General features: G+C 37.9%; 2 protein-coding genes across 7 annotated transcripts in view; one reads left to right on the top strand and one right to left on the bottom strand.

Annotated features, from left to right (window-relative positions):
- LOC134530988 (uncharacterized) overlaps window positions 1-5,319 on the top strand; it is a 36,016-nt gene extending 30,697 nt beyond the window's left edge. For 3 of the 4 annotated variants that reach the window (XR_010074907.1, XR_010074912.1, XR_010074909.1), the window contains one exon: window positions 794-2,836. The gene's annotated coding sequence lies outside the window, so the exon portion shown is untranslated. Of the gene's footprint in view, window positions 1-793; window positions 4,469-4,558 lie in introns of those variants that run through there. The other variant, XR_010074911.1, reaches the window with a different exon arrangement.
- Window positions 1-13,386, bottom strand: part of LOC134530986 (arylsulfatase G-like) — a 46,249-nt gene that overhangs the window by 14,590 nt on the left and 18,273 nt on the right. For 2 of the 3 annotated variants that reach the window (XM_063366391.1, XM_063366392.1), the window contains 3 exons: window positions 11,662-11,824; window positions 9,243-9,439; window positions 7,845-8,011 (listed from right to left, as the gene is read on the bottom strand). In XM_063366391.1, the coding sequence (XP_063222461.1) occupies window positions 7,845-8,011; window positions 9,243-9,439; window positions 11,662-11,824 (527 nt within the window). The remainder of the gene's footprint in view (window positions 1-7,844; window positions 8,012-9,242; window positions 9,440-11,661; window positions 11,825-13,386) is intronic. The other variant, XM_063366393.1, reaches the window with a different exon arrangement.

The following is a 13,386-nucleotide window of genomic DNA, read 5'->3' on the forward strand; positions in this document are numbered from 1 at the left end:
AGGTATTTTTGTGATTGGTTACAAATTATGCCACCAGACTTTGTGATATTTTTCTGGAAAAGCCTCTTTGCGAGAGGGGTAGGAAAATTGTATACTTCTAAGTTTATGTGAGGAATGTGCTGTGATTGGCTGGAGAGGTTGTGTACCTGCCACTTAATTCAGGTGATACGCTTTTGCACGTAGCCCCGTTAGTCAGCGTCTGAACGAGGTACCGGTAGGTTGTGTGTCGAGTGGTGGCTCATAAATAACATAAAAATGTGAGTTATAGAGAATTTTGCTACTGTGGTCCGGGCGCTACCTAATATAATGAACCATTTTTTTTCATTGTTTCCAACTATAACTACAATTTTTTGACCACAGTCGCAGGTATTACACCTAAAGCAAGGATTTAGTGAACTTCGTCTTTGTTCCGAGTTGTATTGTGTGTTTGTGTGCAACCATGGGACATAATGTGAACGGTATTTCAATATTCATCTTTCGGTACCTGCATACAGACAACTATGTTAAAATTTTTTGTTAGTAAGATCTGAAAAGGAAATAAACATGGATTTAAAATAAATAATCATAACACCAAAGATAATCAAATTTAAGAATAGATATTAGGTAACAATATAAACAATACCAAAACTACCTACCCCTTTTTTTACAATTTCGTGAAATTCCACTCCTAAATGGTGTAATAGGGTATGTTTGTTTTCAAGAATAAAAATCCATACTTCCGAATTTATAAGAACTAAAGGTGAGAAAATAAGACTGAAAAAAACTGCATATAGAGTTATGTATATTGTTACAGGAACACTAGAGGCGAGGCAACAAGGCAGGCCAGATGATCCGGCATGGTGGCCAACGCAGCGAGGGGTTCCGGGGAGGCCCCACCTCCCGGACAGGTAGCGCCTGTCCCTCAGCAGTAATCTCATTAGGAGCAGCGCCTCTCTCCCTGTCTGTCGAGTGTTCTCAGAGCTTTGAGTACTAAGTCAGGAGTCTATGATGCAACACTTTGGAGGGCTGAGACACCTCCGCAGGTCGGGACTTGGCAGGAATTTAGAGATGGAGGACGGCATGTGGCATGAGTGTGAAAGTGACAGGGGCTGGTGGCGATACCGTCGAATCCTCAGAGCGATATGTGAGAGAAGTAAAGTGAAGACGGCGAGTGACCTCTTCGTGAGCGACAGTGGACAACAAGTAACAGGCTTCGTATGGAAAGATTGGTGCATCGGGGACTGAAGCATCTGGGTGTTGTATGAGCAGCGAATGAGTAAGTTGAGTAGTGCGAGGCAGTGTGTTGGGACAGATGTACATAGTAAGAAACGAGCAGTAAAGAGAGCCACTGTCAAGCTGAGCTCCAGTGAAGAGAGTAAATGGTGTGGATTGGGCAAGAGAGGGGATGGGGGGGGGGGGGGGGAATTGACATCGACCCAGGCAATGCCCTCCCACAAGCCCAATGTGCTTTGACCCTTTATGCCTTATTAACTCCTCTCCAACCATCACCTTCTATCTTCCACCGGCTGTTTTAACCTCCCGCCAGCAATATGCATGTGTGAGTGTGACATAATGATACCCACAACCGCAAGAGGCAACGTAGAGACAGTGATCTGCACCCCAAATTGATTAAATGCACAATAATATTATAACCTTAATATTTTACATCACATGTATCTATTAAATTTTTTCTTCAGTTCAAACTAAATAACGAAAAAGCTGCACTATGTACAAGCTTTCACGAACATACTTCCTCTTGAGCGGTTTAGGTTTTGAACTGTAAATTTTAATACAAAAATATGTGATCATAAAAGTAATTTATTAGCTTGTATAAGTCAGCAACAGCAAGTGTTAAAAGGTTTATTGTTTCCCATCGGCAAAAATTCAATGAAGACTAAACTGTGATAGGAAGGAAGGCAACGATGCTTCCCTTGCGGCCAAGACACCCTCTTGACTCTCTCGCCCGCAGGACGCTGCTCGTGCACCTCATCCGTTTCACCTCATGACATTTGATCTGATGGCATCCATTCTTTATTTAAGTAATCTAAAACCTTTGCTTTTATCTTCGAGGCCTACTACAGGTGGCAGACTTTTCAGCATGTATAATTTAAGTTCAGCGTCTTAACTTTCTAGACCAGGTCACGTGGTGTCCTTGTCCATACCTAAATTGATTATGTGCAGTTGGCTTTTTGATGGTTTTAAATTGTTTAGTACGTGGAGTAAAACGTGCGTGACTCTCGTGAGTATTTATCTTAGAGGTGGACGGGATCCCGAAATTCAGGATAAAAGTCGGGAAAAAAACCATTCCCGAAATTCGGGAAAAATTATTTTTCTCTTCGGGATAACACCTCGGGAAAACTAATTTTTTTAAATAGTAAAAACCTTCGTCGTACTAATTTTTATATTATAAAAATACGTTATGTATATAACAACTTCGTATACGTATTAAACAAACAAAGTACAAAGACATCACAAAAAATAAAATACATATTATAAACATTAACGTAAATTCAACACTCGTTCATAAACATAGTTTAAAATAAATCTCAGACTAAATAAAGAACTCAATGTTGAATATTATTTTAAATGAATTTATTTTTAAGTTTGGCGAATGTTAACATCTTTGCCGTATTTTTAGGTTATAAATTGTCTTCAAAATTAACAAGAGCAACAATAAGAGTGTTGCCAAACGCGTAATATTCGAAACGCTAAAAAACTGAAAGACGCCATCTTGGTTTCAAATGTTTATGCCATTATAAATGTATTTCATAAACATCAGAGGGTTTTACGTTTTAGTAGTTGGTCATTATGTAAGAATGAAAGTGAACAATTAAAAACCAGTGGTATTTTTAAAGTACGCTTGATAATTATTTCCGGTAAATTTCATTTAATAAAAAAGGGTAGTTTATAAACTTGTGTGAACGATGGAGCCGAGCATTCCAGGCAGTAGCAAAAGTGAACCAGGGGTGTTATCTGCGCCTATTTGGAAGTTCTTTAAGAAATTACCAAATAACAAGGTGCAATGTACTTTGTGCCCTTCTGTCCTGAAAATGGAATATGGTTCTACAACAGGTATGCACAGACACTTAACATCCGAAGGCAAAAAATGAGTTGGCCATTCTTCAGGAAAAATACACATCTTTCAAATTATCAAGCAGAAGTGAGAAAAAGTCAGTTAAATCAGATGTACCAACAAATCAGCCCAAGCTAGCTAATTTTGTCACCTTCGGTATTGACCACCCCAAGCAAAAGGCTTTGACAAAAGAAGTAGGTAAATGGTTAGCAAATGGTTGCCATCCATACAGCATTGTTGATGAAAGAGGACAAAAGAAGTAGGTAAATGGTTAGCAAATGGTTGCCATCCATACAGCATTGTTGATGAAAGAGGCCAAAAAAATGTTTTAAAATTGGCTCAGCCTTTGTACAGTCTGCCATCGAGCAAAACATTCAGCAGGAAAATAATTCCAGAGTTGTACAAAGAAACAGTCAACAGTTTGAATGCTAAAATAGGCAGTGCCATTTCCACTGTGTCATCTCTAGCGTTCACAACAGACTTGTAGTCGTCGAGAAGTAATCTTGCATTCTTGTCAGTTACTATGCACTGCATGGATCAAGATTTCTGTCTTCAGTCTCATTGTCTAGGTTAATTTCATTTCTCTGGTGACCACACAGCTTAAGCAATATGCAAGAAATTCAAAGAATGCTTACATAAATGGAATCTGAGTGATACATGCAACACATTGCCTGTATTTCTAGTGACTGACAATGCAAGGAACATGAAGGCTGCAGTCTCATTATTAAAACCCTTCAGTCACTTGCAATGTTTTGCACATACTTTACAGCTTGTATTGTCTAATGCAAAGAAGAGTTCCGCAGAAATACAAGATTTGGTTAAAGCATGCAGATCTATAGTTGGTTACTATAAGCATAGCACTACAGGCATGGAGAGGCTTCATAAAATTCAAAATCAATTGAGATTGCCAAAACTTAGAGTGATTCTGGACTGCGAAACACGCTGGAATTCTGAATAACTGATGCTTGAACGGTTACTGAACATTAAGGAAGCTATTTCAAGGGACTTGCTTTCAGAAGGAAAACATGGCAATCTAAGTATCTCAGAATGGAAAATGGTTGATACATGTGTGAAAATTCTCAAACCTCTTTATCAGGCAACAGTGGAGGTGTATGGTGAAAGGACACCGACAAGTACAATTGTTATTCCAATTATTTATTTAATAACAAATAAACTGGACAAGTACTCTGCTGTAAATGAACATAGAATTGGGAAAACATTTGGGCACAATTTGCTACTGTCACTTAAATCAAGGTTTCCTGGTTACAAAACAAAGCAACCATATTTGTCAGCCATGATGCTGGATCCCCGCTTCAAGCTCATTCTTCTAGACAAGCATGAGAAGGATGCAGATATCCTATTCCTTACACAGCAAAGCCAGGCACAATCCTACAAGACTTGAGCATAACCATGCCAGTAAGTAAACCATTAATAAATAACCAATTATTCCAGTAATAAAAAATTCAATTTTTTTTAGACTATGTTTTCAATCTGTTTTTGTTTCAGCTTCACAAGTTCAAAAACTATCTGCTACTTCGACAAATCTCTTCGGTCAGAACTTGGAAATGTACCTGTGTGAACCTGTTATAGACATAACGGAGGATCCTTGTTTGTGGTGGAAAAATAATATAACCCGATTTCCAACACTCAAAAACATTGTCTTGAGTTATCTTGGCATACCAGCAACAGAGGTTGCCAGTGAACGGGTTTTTTCTAGTGCTGGCAATATTGTCAGTGCCAAAAGAAAAAAATTAACAAGTGAAAAAGTTGAAGAGTTGGTGTTTCTTCATGAAAATTTAAAGTAGAGGAGGACACAAGATATTTGTATTTATTACATTTTATGTTATTTACTAGCTGCAATACCCGGCATTGCCCGGGCTGAACACAGGGTGAAGGGGACCTTTTTCGAAATCAGATGTAGTTAGTAATTGTCTTCTTAATTTGAATGTCAAGTGTGAAAATTAATTTATATCACTTTCAGATCCCGACAGACGTTGTTCTGCCAGTTTATAGTTATTTACCTGGTCTGTATGTAATTTAGACTTTATAAAGCAATATAGAAAAAAGCTGAAAAATAAGAGATTACAAATATTGAAAATATTCCATTATCTAGCTAATGCTCGGCCTGCATTGCAATGCCTCATTCAGTTATGTTTTGTAATATGTTTGAAGTAGTTCCACATATACAAATCATCTATCCATTTCTCTATACATATTTATCTCTATCTACATCTATATACATCTATGTATCTCTCTATCTCTATTTATCTCTTTATATCTACATATATACTTCCCACTATCTCTATATCTTCTATATATAAGTCTCTATATAGCTCTATACATCTACAGGTATAACTCTTTATCTAACCCATTTCATTCTCTATACCTCGCTCTATCTCAACTTATCTCTCCGTCTCTATCTCACTATATATATATATATATATATATATATATATATATATATATATATATATATATATATATATATATATATATATATATATATCACTCTATCTCTGTCTCCCTTTTATATTTAAATAAATTGTGTCATGCGTGCACACTTATACAACAAAAACAGACGAAGTGCCGCTACATAAAATGAAATAAACACATTTTTTGACACGATTCGTGCTCCAACTATTGAAAAATAGTTATACCGTCTCAGTAACCTTCATGGGCATGTGCATAACAAATCACCAAAATTTCATCGCAATTGGATGAATGGTATAGGAACGCATACGGCACAAACAAACGAAAATTAAAGACATGACAAACGCATCAAACGATGGTGCGTTTAAAATTCAAGGCAACTCTATCTATTGATGAAGTTAAGAACAAAACTGTTATTAGCACCTTTATTTTGCTAGCCGCTGCGAGCTCCACTAAGCGGACTGGTCTCACTCACCAAGGAGAAAAATATTAATTTGCCAGACCTTACTATGTGTATGATTGTGTGTCAGACATACAGAAATGACACTCACTCACTATTTGTATGTCTATGACCTAATATTTTTTCTGTTATAAAATGAAATTATCAATTTTTCACTCCCTTAGGGATGAAATTTCATATTAATATCGGGTCTATGTATTAATCCAGGTTATAAGCTAGCTGTAGGCCAAATTTCATTCAAATCCATTCAGTAGTTTTTACATGAAAGAGTAACAAACATCCATCCATCCATACTTACAAACTTTCGCGTTTATAATATTAGTAGGATTATTTGTATTTGTGTGTCTTTCCTTTTCTGTGATTTGGAAAATAAATGGGGATGGTTTATTTAAAAAAAAGACTTAAAAATATGCACATTTTAAAAGTAAATATAATTTTCTGTACATCAAGCTGAGAGACTATTTATTGCTCTTGCTCCCGATCCCGATCCCGAAAATCTAATATTCTAATGTATTTCCCGACCGAATCCCGTCCCGAAGTAAAAATGCTATTCCCGTCCACCTCTAATTTACCTGAATGACCACGTGTGCACTACCACGGGACCGAGGCGACCATCTACCAGTAAAGTCGTAGCATTCCCGAGGCATTAATGGACCAGGTACTGTGGTTGGACGAAAGAGGTGTAAATTCGAGTCTTCCAACCCCACACGTCACATCACGACCCTGTAATGCAGAGTCTCTACCAGGTCCGTGTACCTACCAACGTAGTGGCACCCATGGCAAACAATCGATGACACCTTTGTTAAGACCTCATAAACCCGAGGGACATCAGCTATAAGATTATTACTAGATTATTTTCTGGATCAATATGTAGAGTAGCAGATTATGAAAAATAAGGCAAATAGTAACTGAAATGAAAGGTAGGTTGGTTGGTTAGGTGCTAATATTGTTGAATCGCAATCAACAGAACATAACCAATGTTTTCCTCACGCTTTAAAAAATATTTTCTCTGTGTGATAATTTTGGGAAAAGTTCAGAACTTTTGGGGGGAAATGGGAGGTATTTTGAGCGAATGAGCAAGTTGAAAAATACATGGGTGGTGAATGACAGCTGCAACACTGATCAGTGATCATTGCTGGGGAGAGGTACAGGAATATTGGATGCCTTGAAGAAGTGTGGGTGTGTACATGTGTAAATTGCGATGACACGTGCGATAACACGCGGTTATCTGTCTCACTGACACACGGACCCCATATCAGACCACAGCAGTAGCAGTGCTGTATCTCACGTTACAGTCACTAAATCCTGTACTGGCTGGTGACCTCAGCAGATAACACATGCTTGCGAGTAGTACAGTACTTGGGAAGACGATAGTACCACACAGCACCAAAATTAAATTTAAATTTCCTTCAAATTGTTGGTCTATTCAACAAAATTTCTTACAGTTCCCCAAAAACATGATCATTACTTTTAAAGGGTCTTATTTTCAGGAGTTGTAGGTTCAAGAGTTTACTTTATTCCAGCTTCTGGAATTAATTACTTCTTATTTTAAAACTTAGTTATACTGTATTAAATGAGTCATCTCTGTTGAAATATCATTTTAAGCTTTTTTTTTTTTAAGTTAAACATTTTTTGTTCGTGATATCAGAAATTTTAAAGAATGAACATGTTGAAGTGAAAATTGTGGAGAACCTACAAGAGAACCTCAAGGCTATATAGTAGCGTCAGCCACACCACGAAAAAATCCCCATTCCATTAACTAAGTGCCAAGGTCTATGGGACTATGCCACAATAACATCACGATTGACCCACAGCATTTTCTACACGAGACAACACTTCCACAAACAACCACGAAGCAACAAACACACAAGCTCGGCGAGATGTCAGAGAGGCGCAGCTCACCTGCACAACTCCTGGCCAGTACACGATGGAGGGAACTCGATGGCCACCTTCCCAAACAGTGGCCTTGGAGCCGGAGCCTCCGCCCCCCAGAGTCCTCTGCCAGCTGGCGGTGAAGCCCCCAGCGGAGCCCGCAAGGGAACACTTGGCTTCCCACGGTCCGTTGTCACCTGTCAGCAAGCACAACTCTCTTCACAGGCTCCTTCATTTTTTAAACATGTTAAATACAGAAATCTCCTTTGTTGCTAAATATAACACTATCATTAATACAGGCTGAGCACAAAAGAAGTATACAAAATCAAAAATTCATAAAATCCAAACGGTACAACATACGGGCTTTTAACCTTATATAGTACACAATCAATGTGTCTATCTCGGCAGGTGTTTATGACACAACTGTGCCCAAATATTATTGCTTTTGTATGACATTTCCCATTCTTTCAATAGAACATTCCAGACATAAATGCTGCCATAATTGGTGTTTATAACCTTTTACATTCCTCCAGCCCCCCACAAGTATGCCAGTAACATGAGTTCTAGTTTTTATAAAAGAAACAGATAAAGATTAGCTTGCTGCCTCTTCTGCTCTGCAGCAAGGAAATTGGTAAAACATAAAATACAATAGACACTAGGGAACACAGGAATATAAAATAGCAGTCTTCTCCTCTGTCTGTTTGTTAGGAAGTGCAGGGATAGAGGGGAGTCATAAATATGCAGGGGAAAAAGGGGGAAAATGACTGTCGCTTCACACCCTCCCACAGTAAACAAAGAACAGAGGTATTTATTATACGACAATAAGCTGAGACACGGAACACTAAGACTTCACTTGTATTCATGGAACTCTACTGAAGACAGGAAGATATATGGTGCGACCCTTACGGTGACAATGTTAGATTTTTATGCCGAGAATTATAGGTGCGACCCATATCCAGGGGCAACCCTTCTGTGGGTAAATACAGTACCTGCAACTTTGGCTGTACCGAAAGGATTTTTAAACTACATTTTTAAAGGCAAATCTTAAAAATTATTAACATAGCCACATGTAAAGAGAAGAGAAGAATTTTACGTAATAAATCAGTGAGGTACAATGTTTCAATAAATTTGCTTCGAATTTAGATTTCAAAATAAAATAATGAAACACTCCAAAACGTTCATGAAAAATCATGTTCTAATTATTTTTTCATATACTGTGGCCAATAATATAAATGTTGGTGTAGTATCAGGTATTGGTATTGGTATCAGGGTATCGGCAGTGGTATCGGAGTATTGGGAATAATTTTTATCAGAAAAGAAAGTATAAGAACAATCCTATTTAAAATTAATACAGTTACATAGTTTAATACTAGCATCTGTAAATGCCGAAGCAGTACCAACTGCTCCACCAATCTGAGTAATGCTTACTGGTGAACCACACGAGAGTGTTGTCACCTCCCGGAGCTGTAGCTACGGCAGACAGTATCACGCCGACAAGCCAGTCCAACTCATACAGGGTGTCTGCAAACACCCCATGGCCAGTTATATTCTCAAACTGTGTTGCATGGGCGAGCGGTACGTGGACGTGAGACAGTGCTGCGTACAGGAAATAAGGCCTCCCATCACTGAAAAATAACATTCCCTATTGTAAAAGCAGTGGTGTTAATACAAAAAATTAATCCTAGAAGTTAAAATAATAAACAGTGAAACTTCATTAATAAAAACCATGTTAATACAAAACTCTCATTAAATCAAAATGTTTTCACAGGCCCTAGAAATTACCTAGGAGGTACAGTGCTAAGTAATTTATTTAACACAAAAGTATGGTTAGTATGTAATATAAATTTGTTTTTGTTCCAAGAGTAAACAATTACACATAGTAAACTATATTTAATACAAATGTCACAAATAATGTTAAAGAACAATGTGATGTTAAAATTGTAATAATTCTGATATTACTGCTTTGGTTCAGTCTAGGTGGGATTAAAAGCTTAGAAATATTGTGTGTGTGTGTGTGTGTGTGTGAGTACAGGTTGCAGATTTTATATTGATTTTTTATTTAATAAAATGAACTGCAACCCGTATGTGAAAATTTACATTTTGCGTGAAGATAAATAACATTGCACTGTTGTGGTTGACTATATGCTTAAATAATTAGCCTGTGTTGGTTTTTAATAATTGTTTAATTAAAATATCTCAGCAGTGATATGTAAAGCATCTGTTATCATGAAATTGCTGCTTCAGCTACATCTGCCGCCTGTCGTGCGGATACCCAGCTGGCGTCAGCAAGTTCAGTCAGAGAAAGAGGGGAAGGGAGTGAGTGAGTGAGTGAGTGAGTGAGTGAGTGAGTGTGTGTATGTGTGAGAAAGAGAGAGATACAGTGTGTGTGAGAGAGTGTGTGTGTGAGAGAGAAAAGATAGAGAGAGTGTGTGTGTGGGGGTGTGTAAAAGTGTGTGTGAGGATGTGTGTGTGCACGCACGCGCGCTTCCCCCCCCCCCCCCCCCAAATGCGACAGCAGAATTTCCCACCCCCCAAGCAATGTTTCTCTTTTGACAGCTCAGGAAATGATGATTTCACCTAACAAAAAAAAGTAAACTCACATCCCTCAAAGGTAAAAAAAGGTAAAAAAAAACTTGGTATATTCACACAAGCATGCAGGCATTGGGGAAAAAACTTTTTCTACAAACACACAGTTCAATATGAGCAGAGATATTTTTGGCAGGTGGTCCATTGGTCCATCGGTCCATCGGGACGTAGTTTCTCGTGTTTCTTCATATCTAGACGATGAGATCACTAGGGACATTCTTTCGTAAAACATATGACTGAGTATCGATCAGCGAAAGTTAGCATTTTTTTTTAACCTACATTGTAAAGTACATGTAAGTTTTTCATCGTGAGAAGAATAAAAATCCAAATGCATTTTAAATCTTTTATTTAAGAAACACCGTTAACAGTCATAGGCACAGCTTAAAACCCAACCACCTGCAACGTCAGATGACATATTTTTTCAAGGGTTTATGTATGTGCAAGGAACCGTCTTAGTCTTAGCCGGGCATGATATGCGATTTGTCACAATGGAGCAAATACATACATTCATAAAATAAATAAAATAAACAAATTGTTTATTTATTAAGTTGATTTTTGTTCACAATAATGATAATATATTTTTCTATACAGTTGCACCCCATGCCCACCTTCTCCTGCCCGCAACAATGGCACTTGCGCGGTCTGCCCAGATATAACACGGGGCCTGAATGTGATCACCCAATAAAACTGTAATTTCTTAATTTGCTATTTTGCAACGTTTGCTTAATGTACCAATACAAACAATTATGTTTACATTACTAACCAAATTCAATATCACATGGTACTTATTAGCTCCAGAACTAACTCAACAGAATGACATGGGGTGACTGTCCAGCGCGACAGCAGATGGAATTGGTTGCAGGTTGACTGTCGATGAATCACCGGTTGTTTACTTCTCATTCAAGTACAAACTGCTGAGACAGACTTCAGTGGAAAAGAAAACTCTTTCGTTTCTCTATACGTATGTACCAATGAGACTGGGGCATTCTTTTATTGACACCCTGTATTTTGAAGTTAGTTACAGACAATTAAAGTTATAATACATTTTTTAAAATGTTGCAAGTCCAATTTTTTTTACAGTAGTAATGTTACCTCCCTTAGTGATTACACTCGGGGCGGCCCGCACTCACCACACTTCCCATCCTACACTTCTGCAACTTCATACTACTATTCCTATTATTTTATATGTTGGAAAAAAAATATTTCCATTATAGATATACAAAAGGAAAACAGTTACAATCATGCCCACTTTACGAATTACCTATTGTGTATAAACTCTTGTGCGAAAGAAGCATAAGCCTTTGACAGTTCTGGAAGAGAAACTGGCTGATGACATATAGTTTTGTTGCAGTAAAGTGGCAGTCCAATATAGTCAAATAGGCACTTTGTTGTATTCAGCTCCGAGAATTGATGAATGCTGTTATCTGGAACAGTAGCATATGAAAAAGGTTGTCAAGTAAAACTCAATAATAGTAGCTGGCAGCAAAATTCCAAGATAGTAGCTCAAAGTGATATTTTACGGTAAAGTTTAAATCTCTTTTTATGAAAATTATTTTTTTCCACACACAAAGTTTTTTTATTTTTTTTATTTGACACAAATTTTTTGTGACTAAAATTAATGTGTCCTAAAAAATAATTTATAGATAGTAATGGGTAAAAAAAAAAGAGGCAAAAAACCAAAATATTTAAACTACGTGGTTCCAAAATGTATAATGGGACATGCCAAAACTGTACCCTTGTTAACAGGAGGTTCCACTTAAACCTGTCTGAGAAGGATCACCTCTTATCTTACATAATAGCTCTCCAATTGAAGATTAACAATCTTTCTTGGCAATATTGTACTGAAATCTTAAAAGAAAGATGCTGTAGAAAACTACTGTTAACAAATCTTTAAAAAAAATAACAAATTTAAATTTAAATTACAAATTTAAATTTAAAATCTACACCATATGAGGTCAGCTATACACTTTCAAAAAACCAAAATAACTTATTCAAGACTACAATGAAAGCACTCAGCGAGAGGCCTAAGGAGCTTGAAAATCTGTAGAACACTGACCTCAGGTCACCTCAGCATTAATACCAACAACAAACAATCATGTGCCTGCTTACACCTACAGGGGCACAGGATCTTAAATTTATGTTACACAATAACAGAAAACTGACCTTCCACAGCCACCACATCTGTTGCCAGGCCACTTCCGACCCCTTTGCGCCACGAAAGAAAAGGTTCTCTGAATCTCCCACAAAAGCACAAGAATCTTGCAAGATCAACACTCTTGCCAGACTCGACTGACTACATCTTGTGGTGTTTTTCTCAAAACAATCTGCTTGTAGCCCACACAACTGACCTCTCTCAAAGTCCTTACCAGACTTTCATGGCCGCGAAGGTATCAGCTCATTCCACAGTCCATAACCGTCGAGTTTGCGATAATACAACTATTATCCTCTCCTTGCGACGCCACAAAGCAGCAACACCTTCCTATATAAGGCCAAAACAAGCGCTCGCGGAAGCACGGACCCTGCCAAAATCGGATACCATTCTCGGAAGGGAATTACCTGAATCGAGCAACACCTGCCCACATGCGTATGCCAGGCCGTCACATCTGAAGACTGGGTTGCCAGCTCTGATGATTAATCTGGCATGAATCCCATGTTTGTAAACTTGTTTGAGTTCTGGAGGTTTAAAATAAGACTTCACAAAGCACACATATGACACATGTTCATAGCACACAAATGGGTCCCAGGCTGAGAAGTTACGACCTAACCGAAACAAAATACCACTGACCAGGAGCGCAAATCTGTAGGATTCACAAGGGGGGCCCCACGGAAATTTCCTGTGAAGGATGTGAGGGAGAGGGGCACGGCCCAAGATTTTTCCATGTGAGGTTACCCGAGACATCATCTCTGGATATGGTACTTGTATGTTTGTATGATGTCAATGTTTTGGCCTATATGCATGCAATAAGCAGAAAACTTTAAAATAAAC

This window comes from Bacillus rossius, chromosome 3 (assembly GCF_032445375.1).
Source record: "Bacillus rossius redtenbacheri isolate Brsri chromosome 3, Brsri_v3, whole genome shotgun sequence".
Taxonomy (NCBI): Eukaryota; Metazoa; Arthropoda; class Insecta; order Phasmatodea; family Bacillidae; genus Bacillus; species Bacillus rossius.